The following is a 15773-nucleotide window of genomic DNA, read 5'->3' as shown; positions in this document are numbered from 1 at the left end:
CTGCCTTTTATTGGGATGCCTCTTCACTTCAGTTCAAAACCCAATTTATTACTATTAAAGAAATTACCAACTCTTTCAAATGTCCTCTGACTGCTACTCTAGGATACTCACTGATAGAGGGTCTTAAAAAACATAAAATCCACTAAGTACTTGAGCCTTCATGCAAAGTTTCTATAGTCAACAACATCAAGAATCTTTGGAATCCCAGTTCTTTATACAATTCATCATGTAATGCATTACTTCACAATCTTGTATTTGAATTTTTAAAAAAACCCAATATCAGTAATATTTTGGAATTGCAATGCTTTTAGGAAAAAAAAACCCACACAACTTGATATGTTTCTCTTGCTGATTTTAAAGATCCACCCACTCTACTTGAAAATAAATTATTTGGTTTCCTAAATGTCAGTCAGGAGAACCAGGGCATCAGCCTTCCTTGCCAATGTTCACTCGATAGTTGTATGTCTGTGTATCAGAAGAACATGCTGTGGTTCTACCACGGTCCTGTGTCAGATTTCACTTAGCAAATTGAAAAAAACCCTGAACAACAATAAAACACCATATCCCAAGCATCACCCCCTCCCTCCTCCATGAACGAACTAACCAACCAAACCAAAGCAACACTATGAAATGAAAAGAACCCAAACCCTAACTGGATTGCAGCAAAGAAGTGTTCCACTTAGTTTCATGGCAGGGGATAGGCAAGCTGTATTGACTCTGGTATTTCTAACCCCTGAGACTGGTTTTAGTCTAGGATGTTGTCATCTGGGAAGAAGAATCTGCATTCACATCACACAGGTGCTGCAGTCCAGGCCCAGGACACAGCCTCACCCTCTGGGCAGGGCACAGAGCCTGGCAGCCACAGCACTGTCCCCTGCCCACAGAGCAGCCCCACACCCTCCCGTGCATCCAAGGCATCAGCAAGGCACAGGGTCCTTTCTTAAACAGGTTCTAGCATGTCTGTGCCTCTGGAGCTGTGCAAGTAAGAAAATGGTTGGGGGTTAAGAATTTCCCACATCAGTAACCCTCCCCACCCCTCACTCCAGCCCATCCCAGCAAACAGAACAAACACCCCATACCTGGAGATGTTTCCATGCCTGAATTATTAATAAAATAAGCATGATAATGAATAATCTATGTTAAGCATTTTCTTACCCTTTATTTTTTCATTATGATCAGAAGAGGAATATGATTAACAGCAGTTTAAACTTTAGCAGTACAATTTCAGTATTAAATATAAAACTACACTGCAAGTTGATGTGTTTTAAAAATGGTTATGTATACTCTAGCCTTAAATTTATGTATCAAATACAAGTAACTCAATTGTTTCTTGCCTTGACAATTAACATATCTAACAGGTTTCAACAAGCCAGACATCCATCTTTTCCATTAAAAAAAATAAGCAAGCACACCAACTCTTATTCATAGCAAGAGGGGTAAAGGCTCAACACTTTCCTGAGTGTTGTGCAAATAATAACAGGTTCAAGAAAGTCAGTTAAATAAACGTAATGATAAACCTAAAGCTAAGCTGGAGGACCTTTTGATTAACTTCATATTTCATATATTATTTGCATCAGTTGAGAGCAACATGAGTTACAGAACTTCCATGAAAACAAGCCACTTACAAGCAGGTGTTTAAGCTTGATCAGTTTATTAAAAGGATTATATGACACGGTTGCCTGCAATAGCAGGGGACTGGATCTGATGACCCAGGAAGTTCTTTCCAGTCCCATGTTTCTAAGCCATGCACCAAGTGTATCCAGCCCACACTTTCACATTTGGAAAAAGCCAAAGCCACACACACACACTCACAGGAAAAAAAAGTTTTAAAAAAAATTAAAAAAGACCTTGATGACACCATTTCATTTTTCTAGTTATTCACTATGCAGAAGGGAACAGAGCTTAAGTCCTGTACAGAGGATACATTTACTCGAGGTTGATGTGGTACTGAAGTCAGTTAATAATTAGATACCTCCAGGCAGATTCAGTTACAGGGCATACCAACACTGCACACTGCCAGACAATTTCTAATCAAGCCAAGAACCTCTTGCAGGATGAGGTCTCTGCTAGCAAGCACAGAGCACATTGAGTAAGCTAAAAGCAGCTTTTCTTAGGTGAACTACCCTACCAACCATGAGTGAATGACAGATAGATGGTAAGAAGCATTTACCTACTAGACAAGATCTCTGCACACCCAGGCAGAAGTAATTAGTTCAGAGCTGCAACCATCCTTCCTACCTTGCCTGTCTCTTGAGTACGTTCTCTTTAGTAGCTGGTCTACAGAATCAGTGCAGCCATTCTCAAGCACTACTAAAGTAGTAGCTTGCAGCTGCTATGCAAGAATCTGCTTTCAAATGGTAGTCAGACATTCCCATCATTGAGGCCAGTTTGCTTGGACAGCATTCACAGCCACGGTACTAAGCCTTTGCAACAAACAGATACCTAAGCAATTGCCTACATTCAGCCCATCTAACTTTAGGCACTTGGTTAAGGTGTCTGGGTCCTTTGTCACCCAGAACTCCCCCCACCCCCCAGGGGAAAAAATAAGAATTACTGAAGGCAGGCAGTCTCAATTGCCTTCTGGAGGTGTCTCTTGACCCCCCCACTGAGCAAATCAAGTTCTTAACACACGCACCTCAGTTAGACAGGATGAATGGAGACCTGTATCTCTTCCTAGAGATAGTATCAATATTCCCCAAAACCAAATGCAATCAAACAACTACGGTTTTCAACCCATTACATTTGGAAACAAAAACTTAAGTCAGTAATTATGCTGTAGTCCCTCCCTCCCAAGCATAAAAGCCTCCTTCCACACGGAGGCTCTGCTTAAAAAAAAATAAGAAAAAAGAAAGAGAAGAAGCATTCTTCTTTCAGACAAAGAAGAGTGCACACGGCTGCTTTGCCACTCATTCATGGGGAAGCTGAAGGATCAGAGAACACTTATTCAGAGAACTGGAATGACTAAGCACTGCTAGTGCATGCAAAGCAGAAGTAACAAGATCGTTTTTAAATTAACCCTAGTCCTCTTCTCCACCCCACAAAATTCATGCAAGTGTTTGAAAAGTCAAGACATAATAGCCCCGGTTTCCAAAAAGGCTTAATTTGGTTTTTTTAATATATACTGTAAAATGTCCTTTTGATTTCTTTCTGCGGGCAGATAAATGCATTTTTGGCATGTTTGAGAATCACAGATATCTATGAAGTCCATGCTGTTTAAATTCTCCCACTAGTTTTTATAACCTGTCAAAAAAACATAAGCAACCTATACATGTTTCCCCAGTATTGACATGCATGCTCAGAGCTCTCCACTGTAGTGAAATGAGGTGTTACTTCTGTGCTGATAGTTGACGAGTCAGCATTACACGACTTTGAGACCAACTAAATTAACATTGTCGTAATATGAAAGGCAAGCACAAGTTCATTTATTTATAGCAAAGGTCTTGGGTTACAGGAGGTCAGTTCTTGCCATCTTGAAAAGATAGGGGATAACTTATTGCATACATGTGCATTATAATTTAGCAGCAAGTCATTCATAGAAACACTTCCTTCCTACTGCTTTTTTGGTTTATTATCTCAATTATATATATATATATTTTAACTTTACAAAGCATTTAACACCACCTTTAAGTTAATGGTCTTTTATTGGAAAAAAAAGACTAGCATTTACAACTTGGAATGGACATAAACTGTAATATCTTGAACAGCAATGTTGATAGTTGTGCTGAAGTCCACAGGCTACTCCGCCAGCTCCAAGTCATGGTACAGAAGGTTTTAAAAATATGAGAGTCCAAAGATGCTCCCTTGGTGAAGGTTTCTTTTAAAAATTTTGTGAACGGTAACAGCCTGACACCCGTTTCACTATAGTGCAATGCAGACAATGTTAAACCAGTATTTTAACACAGACATGCCATCCATAGTTAAGATCATCCTATTTTTGGAGCACACTGCTACGTACAGGAGAACCATTCAACCTTTAGGGCATTTTCTTTAAGTTTTGCATCCTTCAACCATTTTGCTGCATACCATCCTGAGGTATAAACCAATTTTAAAGTAAACCAGCTATGACAATTTATACTACAAATTGAATTAGAATCCACTATTGAACAAGAGTGGATCCTTTAGGTTTTTTTTTCCTTTTAATACACATGTCTGACTGTGCTCAATTGTCAAGCTGCATGCATGAAAAACTGGCCAGCCCAAACAGTGTAATAGTCATTAGCAAATGGAACTTTTGAGTTCACTAAGTGCTTCCTTTTTTTTTTTATTTTCAAGGTAGTACAATTATTTATATTGTAAAACTGATGTTTAACTTTATCTTTTAGGGACAGGACCACCAACCATTACATGCAGTTTGTGGACAGAAGGTAATTTGACATTCAGTTTTGCTATACAGAAACAGAATGAATAAATGAACATTTTTTTTTTTGCAAGAGGTAAGTAAAAGATTCAATTTGATTCTTCTAGAGGAAAAAAGGTGTAAAGGAGGTCTCTTCACTTTGCAGTCATCATCTGTACGAATTCTGAAAAGATAAAAAGTCACTGTGATTTACTGTCTCCAGCATACTTCAAATCAAGAGAGTCTAAAACACAGTTGGAATAAAAAAGCACCTTTCACTGCAGCTATGGTTTTGTCCACAGTAGTGAACAAGCAAATAACTACTATCACAAGTATTAAAAATTAATGCCCTATGCAACAGGCTCTCCTCAGACAGAATAATGGTTTTGAGTCAAGACAAGCATCTTTTTACCTTCATAGTTGACTTGCCCATCCCCATCAATGTCTGCTTCTCTGATCATTTCATCTACTTCTTCATCTGTTAGCTTTTCTCCTAAGTTTGTCATAACATGGCGTAGTTCTGCTGCACTGATATAGCCGTTGCCATCCTATGAGAAAAGAGTTGCACAAGACCATGAACAACAACCCTGAGAGTGACCAACGTGGAAACTACAGCTAGGTTTCCAGTAACTGCTTCAGAAGCAGCCTTGCAGCTCTTGGGACAGATGTACAGACCTGGCACACTGTACACACTGCAGCATGTATCAGTCCCACCGCCTTGTGAGGCATGCATGACACCATATCCTTCCATACAATTATTGTGCTGCAATAACAACTGCATGCCTGACTTGTAGTTGTGATAAGGTATTTTTAATGTTTTTTAAGAGCTTTCAAAAATAAACACAGACACAAAACCAAAAAAGTTTTTGTTTAGTCTCTTTTTGGCCTTGCTTAGGCAGCAGAGATCCACTTCCCCACCAGCAAGAGTGAAGCCAGCTTTCTCTTGTGTTAACACTACCAGACTGCAGCTGACTATGTTAGCCTTTTCAGATGAGATGATAAAAAACAGATCAAAGAATGCATTTAAATTCTACTCATAAGGTGTTTTGAGAAGTTTTATGGCAAAATTAAAAAGAGAAGAGAAATTCTAGAGTCTAGAAACACTTCTAAGCCAATGTCCCCATTTGCAACATCTAAACCTAGAGCTCACTCTGAGCCACTTCAGAAATTCCATACACTGGAAGAATACACTATCTTAGAGCAGGATATGGCCATCAGCAATATATAACCTACCTCAGTGGCTTTAACACTAACCTTGTCTGCAGAAATACCCCCATATTTTCAGCACAGTACTAGAGACTGACACCTTTTTTTCTAGAAAAAGTAGTAGTAAAGTCTTCTTCCACACATGCACTTGCATTAGCTTTACAGCTGCACCAGCCACTACTTCACACAATTCTTGTATAACATCTGTCATGTTCAAACAACCCAAAGAGGAGAACCTCTGTTCTAGAAAACTGATATATGCCCAGCTATTCTTAAACAAGGTCAAGGGGGCTGAGCTCTTAAGTTTTCATGAAAGCAACCTCAAATTTCACATTTTGGAAAGAGAACATGAAATACTTCATGTCCCTCCAAATACTGATGACATCATCTTGGCCTCAAAATCTTCCATAGGGTAGTATAAAACCATGTGCATCCATGCAAATGTTTCCCTATGTCCCCCAAAGTCAAAAGGTAGAGAAAAATCCTCCTCCTCTATCCACATGTCTCAAAAAAACCCCACCCCGCCCCCTCCACCCCCACCAAGCATTAAGGTCTGCTAATGTCTGTTTCTAAGGAAAGGCCAGAAAGTTTTCCTCATGGATGAGCCTAAAGCTTAGACCTTGCTGTATAAAGCAAGTAGAACCCGGCTGCAACAGTTCTGGTTCTATATTCAGAGCAACCTGTTATGTTTCCAATTCCCCTGTTTCTACTAGAGGACTCTTTCTCCTTCTAGACAAGAAGAGAGAAAACACTAAGGAAAATACAGACATCATTATTGCTTTAGAAGAGTAGCTGTACTTTCAGTAATACCTTGTCAAAGACTCGGAATGCCTCACGGATTTCTTCCTCGCTGTCTGTGTCCTTCATTTTTCTGGCCATCATGGTTAAAAATTCAGGAAAGTCGATAGTGCCATTGCCTTAATAAAAAAAAAAAAACTTCCAAAAATTAAACTTCCAAGCTTTTCTTCACAAAAAAAACAAACAAATATTTGGCATTTGACTTAGCCAGGGACAAGATTGCCAGATGCTCTGTTAACTGTCCTTATGGATGAACTGGTTCCTCTCTCTATATTGCTACCACTGCCTTTTTGCTATTGTAACATGCAGCAGCCACTCTGTTCCAGCACAAAAATCAACTGCTGCCTTCTTTCAAGGACAAGCCACACCATTTGCCACCAAACCCACAAGTAAAATGCCAGTTTGATGCATCAAGGTTAACCAATAACAACACTTATTTTTACTTCAAATAACTCCCACAAAATCAACCTTTTAATTTTTTTATAATCTCTCAATTGTTGAGTCTTCCAGGAAGAACACATTAAGCTGCCATTATAATCCAAGGTTATCTAATACTTGGAAACATCACTCATAACTAAACTGTAAATACTTTTTTCTTTCTAAAAATTAACTACCTTATCAACCAAAGTTGCACACAACAAGAGCAACAAACCATTCTAATGGGCAACAAGGACCTGCAAATTCCAGTGACACAAGAAAAGCTGACATTATTTGTTATTACTGATAAGCTTAGCTGTAGGTGCTCTTACAGGTATTTTACTGCAAAACTGAAAATCCCCGCTGACATCCAGGCCTCACCCCTGAGATTAAGCTCTTCATTCAAAGCAAAGATTTAAATTTCAGGCTGCTTAAAGTTAGGGAAAAAGTGGTATGATGAAGAAACTAGATTTGTATAGTCAGGATTCAGCTCTGTATGCCAAAAAAGCACATTAAGTACTTCACAAAACCACATTAAACAGTTCATTGTTCAACTAAGATCTACCCATTGATTTAAAGAAGCATACTAAATTCATTGTGCAACTAATGAAGTTTAAGAAAACCCTTGCATCCTAGGGATTCTACCCTGAGACATACACGGCTATTTATCATCATGGCCAGCTTTATGCACCAGTAAAATATGAACACAGGTCTCACACTCAGTTTTGAAAACAACCCCAATGAACATGCAGAAGAATAGCAAAGCATTCTGCTGTAACCCAAATTTAAACAGTTGGGCAGGCACACTTATCTGAAGTCCTCAGTCTCCTTCTGTTTTAAATCCACCAGAGCAGCATTTGGTCTGCAGCCTAAAGAAGCTACACAAACTCTACATACCGCTGCAGACTTATCACTAATCAGCTTCTGCAAAAACCTAGCTGTTAAAGTCAACTTACACTTTTTTTAAGAAAGTAGTTTACTTATATGGCCTGATAATCCAGTAATTTATACTCTTGCCAATATACTTTCACTCTTCTTTTACAAAATGGTTAGAGAAAGATCCCTATCACAACCAACACACATGACTGGAGGCTTGACATCCTTGAGCAGGGGAAATAATACTCCTTTTTAAAACTGTTAGCTTAGGTGGAGTTCAGCAACACAACATGTGTTTCAATATGGGCTCTCTGGTGTTCCTTTTATATAATTCTATTATTATTTTATTTTTTATTTAACCTAATTTGTATCATTTATTATTAACCTAATTATGTTATTATTATATTATCCCTTGATATGGGAAGGGTTTTCTGCCTTTACCTCCAATAGCCCCTCTCAATCTATTAGGGATTTAATACATTAGATTATACACTCCTCCTGTTCTGCTGAACTTCCATTGAAAACACTATTCCACTTCTAACACATTTTTGCCTTAGCCAAAACCACAGACACTGGTAAAACTATGGGCTGACAAAACTCATACAGAAAAGCTGGATGGAAAGACAGGTTAATGGCAGTCAGGGCAAGTCAGAGAGCAATAGGAAGCCTGTGACCCATAAAATATTAAAGACAAATAGCATAACTTTGTCTCTGCCCATTGCCTGTTGTCAGTCTCATGAATACTGAGATATAGCATCTCTGACATCCTTCTGAGTTTAGAGTCCATGCAGCATTTTGAACCTGCTGTAAAAGTTCCATGTCATGGTCTTGCAAATGCAGTTTAAGCCCAGGTGTGGATGTCATACAAATTAGAGATGATCACAGCACCTTCCCAACACTTACCATCAGCATCTACCTCGTTGATCATATCCTGCAATTCTGCTTCTGTTGGATTTTGACCCAGTGACCTCATGACAGTTCCCAGTTCTTTTGTTGTGATAGTACCATCACCATCTTTGTCAAATAGGGAAAAGGCTTCCTTGAATTCTAGAGGCAGAAACAGTCCCAGTGTTTAGAGACATCATCAGCATGAGAAAAACCAGACTAAAAATACACTCTACTGACAAAGCCTGGCACAATTCTAAGAAATATCTTCTTTTTCTATCTAACTGTCCCTGTATTGAGTGAATTAACACTCTCAAACACAAATAAATTACTTACAGTACCAATACATAATTTTCACAATAAATTCAAACTTATTTCATGTGGCTATTTATCTGCATTTACAACTCTGTAATTCATTTCCATGCATCTGCATCTTGCCTGAGGCACAGTTGCTCCACAAACAGCAGCTGTCTGAAATAAGGAAAAGGAGCCACTGGGTTCCCTTAACAATTAACAGACTTAGAGGAACAAAAGCATTGTCATTTACCACTTATTTTCAAGTCAGCCACAAATGGGGGACTGGTCTCCAGAAGGTCAAATAATGCTCCTTCTCCTGACCAGCCTGAGTTACAGGCAGTTTATTAAAAGATTTATTTAAAAGACACTGGCTTGTAACAATGTGCAATAAACCAATCTGAGGTTTATTTGTTGCCATTTCATTTGTAATTGATGTTCACTCTATTAAAGAGTACCTAGGCCTCCTTTGGCTCTAAGTAGTTCATGTGAGTCTAGCAATTATTTCTGTTTGCCAGAAATCTAGGAGAACTTGGCTCAAGTATGAGCATCTAAAAAAAATATTATCTGTAGTCCAAGGAATAAGAAGTCTAAATTAAGAGGCAATGAACCAGTAATCTTCCAGAATATTTTTATGAAGTTTTTTTTTAGTTTGGGATTTTTTTAAGTGAGTGCTTTTCAAAAGTGGTAGTACAGATTTAAAATTGTCAGAGATGTTTTTTTCCACTATGCTTGAGATAATATATTTTCTTCTAGTCACAAGAGCTAGCAAAAAAAAAAAAAAAATTATCATCAAAACACTTACCAGCAATCTGTTCTTCAGTCAGCTGATCAGCCTACACGAAGAATAGAACATTTTAGAATACTGTTTACCGCTAGCTCTGTCAAGCCATGAGGCACTTCCTTTCAATTTCAGAAGTAATTTATCATTACTTTCATCAAGTCACTTTCAAACCCTGGAATTCTGTCCCTGCAAGGAGACTGCACTCACCTACACCACGCAGCTGTTTCCAAAAGCATACTGGCTAACTCGGTTTGAACCTGCCTATGAAGAACCAAACACCATCCTGCAACGTGGTGAATCAGACTGGGTGCAGTGAAGGACACAGGGCAGGCTCCTTGTTGGCCAGAGAGGCACAGAACGCCCCACGCCCGTGTCTGGGGTTGCACAGCACACGCCATTGCCAGCAGGGCAGCGTGGGGGCACCGCACACGCGGGGGCTGAGCGGCGCCCACGGCTCCAGCCCTGCCCTCCCAGCTCGCTGCAGCAGCCCCACAGCAGCAGCTCTGCTGCAACGGTACAGATTATTACATCTCTGTGCTACCGAGATGTTCGCCACCTCTGACAAAGGAAACCATATCATTTTTCCATTCAGCCAAGCAGCTTAAGGTGCCTCATCCTGACATGCAGGTTGTTTATATATAATTTTAAGTGGCAAGATTTAAAATGCCTGTTTATGACCTGTACATCAAGGGGCACTGCTGCATACAAAGGTGTACAGGTCAGGGTAATCAAAAGGGCTTTCTAGAGCTTGACTGTGATAGCCACATCCTTCCAGAAGCCTCTCCCTATGTATGGATAGAGCATCACAAAAAGCTCCAGTTTGGACTCAAAGGAGCTAACTAGTTCTTTATGGAAACATATGTATTTTCCTAGTAAAGAAAAAAAAAGATAATTTTACATGCTTAATCATAGATACTGAAGAATACAAGGTAGCAACTTGTTTTAAACACATTTTACTGGAATGTTTTTACAAATAGAAGAGAGAATTTTGTAGGTCAGAGAAGGTAGCCATACCCTTCTTGTCCTAAAATATTAAGTATAAAAGCCATCTAACTGCAGCAAAGAGCAACAAATGCAAAGGAGAATTAATCAGCTATGCAATGTTAAGGGAAAAGGATAGGGTTGAAAAATCTTCTCTTTATGTTAAGAAAAATACACAGATGTCATCTGTAACTAAGTAAGGGGTTTCTTTTAAGCTCTGTATGTAATGATTAAACAATTCCCCCCATGCAGTGTTGGAGGAAGGAGAAAAGGGTAAAATAGCTAAAGACAGTATTCTTTAATAACTGCAAAAAAGCTTGTGCTCAGAATCCGCCTCGACTTCCTGCACGCTTTGTGATTTTCCAGAAAATACGAGGTTTCACTTAAAGATTATCTAAGGAATTTACATAACAGACTCACTGCCCTGCAGAACAGGAAACAGAGCCACACCTTGGCAAAAAACCTCCAGCCCACAGCACCAGTTCATTGCCCATTAATCAGAGCTCGCTGAACGTTTCTAAAATCATATTTCAAGTGGAAAAAAAAAAAGGAACAAAAAAACCCCCGCAAAATAAAACCCCAAAACCTTCGCACACCCGGTGATGCCCGAGGACACAGCCCAACCCTACATTGCCGAGGGGTTCACCTTCCCGAGCAACAAGCACAGCCACTAACTATACCCTAAGCACAGCTACAGGACAAAGGTACCCAGCCAGGGCTGGAGCCATCACCCCACCCAGCCAAGTCATCAAATCCTGTCCTGGTGATGTCAGCCCTCTCCTACGGGAAGGGGAGATGCAGAGGCAGGGTCGAGGAACACCCACATTGCCAAAAAGCGATTAGAGGTCAATCTGCAACTGTTTCTCCGTTCTCGCAGGAAGCGAAAAACCGCCGGGAAAATCCCAGCCCTTCCTCTCGCTCTGTTTTGGGAGCACCCGGCAGATGATGGGATGCGCTCCGGCGGGCATCGCCCGGCCGGCGGGGCGGGAGGCTCGCAGCCCGCCGGCGCAACAGGCGCCCTTCCCGGCCAGCAGCCACCCACTGCTGCAGTGCGTCCCCGTTTCCCCTCCCTCCCTCTCTCTCCAGCCGGCAGCCACACCACGTCCTCATCATTCAACCGCGAGGGCGCCCGGGCTCCGCGGCCAGCTTTCCCTCCCCACCGCCTTTCCTCCAGCGGGCGGCTGGGGCAGCAGCTCTTCCCCCGCAGCCCCTGGGGAGAAGGGAGGCTGCGCCCCTCCCGCCCCGAGCCCCCCATGCAGGAGCTGGGCCGCTTCCAAGCGAGCAACTCGCACAGCGCCCCGGTCCCCGCGGCCGGGGGGTGCGCGGGGGCCGGGAGGAAGAGGAGGAGACATGATGTAATGCAGACAGCGATGGGCTTCGCCGCCGCGGCTGCGTTTTTTTGGGGGGGGACTGGGGAGGACGGCGGGGGCGCAGTAGCTGCAGCGCGGTGCCCTCCCCCGGCCGCCCCCCCGCTCCCTGCGCAGTGCAGCTGGTGCCGGAGCCGAGCGGGATCCTCGCCCGCAAACCCGCGCCCCGCCCCGCAGCGCGCCCTGCCCGGTGCTGGGGCCGTGGCCCCGGGGAGACGAGCCCGGCCCTTTCCGCAGGGGAGGGAAGGCGAGGCGGGGCGGGAGGGCGCGGGGCCGGGGCGCCCACACGGCAGGCCCGGGGAAAGGGGAAGGAAGCGGCGGAAGAGGAAGGGCCGCAGCTCCGCAGCGATCCCGCGCAAGGCGGCGGGGGGTAGGGAGAGGAAGAGTCCGCAGCCACCAACCCACTCACCCCGCGGAGAGCCGGGCGGGAAGGGCCCCCGCGGGGCTCCCCCCACCCCCGCTCCTCCCCGGGGACAGCCCGCCTCCACCAACCCGACCGTCCCCAGCCAGCTCTGCAGCGAGCGCACCGCGCACCAGCCCCCGCCCCAGCCCGGGCACCCCGTGCCGGTCGAGCGAGCGAACGAACGAACGAACGAGCCCCCTACCATGGCGCGGCGGCGGCGGGCCCGGCGGCGGCTGCACGAACTGCGCGACCACGAGCGGCGGCGGCTGCTGCCTCCTCCCGGCGCGGCTCACAGAGTGCTGGGGCTGTGAGCCTGCGCCGCCCGCTATATACGTGGGGCTGTATCCCTCCGCCGGAGCGGGGCCCTTTTCCCTCCTCCCGGCGCGCTATGTGCGAGGTGACTGCGGCGGGCGGCCCTGCCCCCTCGGCGGCCCGGCCCCTCCCCTCCCCCGGCGGGGCCGCTCCCGCAGCCCGCGGCCCAGCGCCCCCAGAGGGGCGAGGGCAGCCCGGGGCCGGCCGTGGTTCTCCTCTGCTGAGCGCTGGAGCCGGCGCAGCCCGCGGGGAGCTGCCTCGCCGCCGGGTCCCTACCGGGTCCCCGCCGCTCTCCGGGCTGGGACCCCCGGAGCGGGGGCATCTCGGCCAAGTTGGTGCTTTTTGTATTTTCTAGACAGCATCCCCGCCGGCGGGGCGGGCCTGCGCTCCCCCGGGAGCCCCGAGCGGCACCTGGGAGAGGATGATGGCGCGGGGACGGGGAAAACGTTAATAAAGGACTGTTTTTTCCATGACAAGACGTGTGCGGCGGCGACTGTAAAACTAAAATGTTGAAGCGAGCACAGCTGTCTTTTTACTGATCATAGGGCTTTTGTCAAGCACCAAAATCCAGGCGACGGCGAAATTTAATCCAGAATCGGATCGTCTACAACTGAGGTGTCACAGCCTCTTCAGAAGCCTGCAATTGAGAGGCAGCAAAGGCATGTCCTGATGTCAGAGTGTTTCTTCATTTCTTCCCTGTCAGCTCTGAGGATTTTGTCCACACTGGTAATAACCCCCAAAAAATACTGTAGTATTCACACTGTACCTCCTTTAACACGCATGGAAGCACAAACATGGACCCACTTTGAAATCTAGGATTTCGGTTCCATTCATGACAGGTTCCCTTAGATTTTGAGATTTGTTTTAGTTCAAGATATTTTTATTTGAAGGTTTTAGTTTGGGCCTCTCTCTGGATGGGGAGGCTTGCAGTATTTCCAGCGTGGTCACAATTCTGATAAATCTGCTTGCAGTATAGCAAATCTTTTGAAATTAATTTGTCTATTCTATGATTTTGAAAAATCGTGCATACTTTCAGTGTTTGGAATAAAGACAAAATCAGTTTGGTTCTGTTTAACAGTTTCAATAGCTCTGCCACTGAAGTTACAATTTATTTGCTTGCCTTTCTGGAACACAGAGATAGGTTGGCAAGCAAACAGTTACCTGTTTGCAATGTAGAGGGATTTCTCAGCAAACAAAATAGCACATTTAATGTGTCAAGTTTGGTTCCCAAACCATTCTAATATTTGTGTAGCAACTACTGTATGAAATGGTGTCAGAAAACCAATTTGCAGCTGGCTAATCTGCAAATGATAGGCTAATAGACAGCTTCCATTTTAGATGTGGAATGCCCATCCTCCTCTTTTTTGATATGCCTTCTTTTTTTTTTTTTTAACTACCAAACAGTGATGGTGATTTTTTTTCCCCCCTGCTGTGGAAGAACATGCAAATAACTGATCTTTCATTTTCAAACCAGACCAGCAATTTTAGGCTCTTACTCTTCTGGCTTAATATTTTTCTGGAAAGCATGGCACAATGTTTGATTGGTGTAAGCTACAAGAGTGTTTGCTTGGACCAGTGAATCTTGGAACTCTCTGAGACTCACAGGGACATGTGAAGAACAATGTTCATGTACAAATTGTTCAGCTTATTGTGCTGGTCTTACACAGGTGAAGAACTTGTTAAAACACTGAATTCTACATAAATATTGGGCTAATAAATTTGTAAAATTAACTTGCAAAGAAAATGTATTATTAGAAGAATAATTTTACCAACATTTAAATGTGACAGTTCAGAATGTGGGTGCTTTATTTCAATCTCCTTAAAGTTAATTTTAAGCACATGTAATACGTTCTTCCATTGATCCAAATCTTGACTTGTTAAAAAGTTAAGGGATTAGATTTATCTGTTGAGGAGAGACCATAAGACAAGTAATTAAAATTTATGTAGATTCTCTTACAAACTATCAGTATTACAGCATTTGGACAGACGTGATGAAACTTGGAAATGTGGAGTAGAAAGTCACTCAGTAATTATCAGTGAATATTGCCAAAGATTAACAGGGCCTTTGAGTAGAAGGATTGGTGTGCATTTATTCCTACTACTTTTTTCATCTTTAACCTTTTGTGTCTACTTTTCCTAACTCTTGACAGATCATGTTAATAATTCATTTATATTTAAAATGAAATTTGGAAATCACGTTACTTTTAAAGTAGTTTAGAATATAGTTATCTTGCTTTATTTAAAAAAAAATCAGGATGATCAAGTAAGGTGCTACAGTTGAGTTCTGCAGTCGTTTCTATTTAAATTGCATCATTCTGTGTTTGAAAATATTTCACAGCTCATGTTCCAAAATATCATTCTGACTAAGGGGATTTTTTTTTCCTAATTTGACATATGGCAAAGATAAATGTAAACAAAACAGAATACTAATCTTCTGCTGCTTATTTAATGCAAATAAAAAATCATCTAAATTGGCATCTCCCTGCTCCTTGTAAATTTGCTTTCACTCAATTGTACAGCCAGACCTTGATGGGTATTCTTTGTTCTCTTAAAATTTACATTCACTTGTGGGCAGGCAAGAAATGCCCCTGTCATTCCAATGACATACAATGTCAAATGATTAGCCAGGATCTTCTACAGCCTCATTCAAAATCTCCTGAATCTCAGTGGGAGCTGGACTGGGCCATGGAATTACTCAGTGTTTGTGCCTGACACCAGAGAACTTGGCCATCCCATTGCCACAGAGTTTTCTATGAACAGAGGGCTCTGCAGTAGCTATTAAGATGAATTTTGACTGGATAAATTTACCGTTCTAAATTCCTTTACTCTCTAAGCATGCTCTTGTTGACTTGTGTTTGAACTGCAATAGTAAGAAAATATCATTTCATAAATTTATTTATAAAATAAATAAAATGTTTACAATGGAAGACTTGCAACCATTCTACCAAGTATTACATTCCCAAATTTTGCCTCGCTTTGATGGTAAGATTACAATCTTATAGTTGGTCTTTGTTTTGGCAGAGACTTTACATGTCCATTCCTTGGGAGCAGCCTAAGGTATAAGGAGGAATTCTGCTGAGAACTTGACAAAATAATAAACCTTACTAGTTACAT

General features: G+C 42.7%; 1 protein-coding gene across 1 annotated transcript; it reads right to left on the bottom strand.

Moving 5' to 3' along the window:
* Positions 1 to 1133: 1133 nt before the first annotated feature.
* Positions 1134 to 12653, bottom strand: CALM1 (calmodulin 1). The gene is made up of 6 exons (XM_058025454.1): positions 12550 to 12653; positions 9618 to 9648; positions 8537 to 8680; positions 6353 to 6459; positions 4749 to 4884; positions 1134 to 4520 (listed from the first exon to the last, which is right to left on the bottom strand). Exons 1-6 carry the CDS (start codon positions 12550 to 12552, stop codon positions 4492 to 4494), a joined length of 450 nt encoding a protein of 149 aa, XP_057881437.1. The 5' UTR covers positions 12553 to 12653; the 3' UTR covers positions 1134 to 4491.
* Between the last annotated feature and the right edge of the window lie 3120 nt (positions 12654 to 15773).

Source organism: Melospiza georgiana, chromosome 6, assembly GCF_028018845.1.
Source record: "Melospiza georgiana isolate bMelGeo1 chromosome 6, bMelGeo1.pri, whole genome shotgun sequence".
NCBI classification, from domain to species: domain Eukaryota; kingdom Metazoa; phylum Chordata; class Aves; order Passeriformes; family Passerellidae; genus Melospiza; species Melospiza georgiana.
The sequence above is the reverse complement of the archived record's forward strand: the minus strand, read 5'-3'. Positions and strand labels throughout refer to the sequence as shown.

Coding starts and splice junctions, on each gene's coding strand:
- CALM1 (XM_058025454.1), bottom strand. Junction 6,460..8,536: donor CAACGAGGTAGATGCTGATG/GTAAGTGTTGGG, acceptor TTTTTTATTAAG/GCAATGGCACTATCGACTTT. Junction 4,885..6,352: donor CATTCCGAGTCTTTGACAAG/GTATTACTGAAA, acceptor CTTTTCTCATAG/GATGGCAACGGCTATATCAG.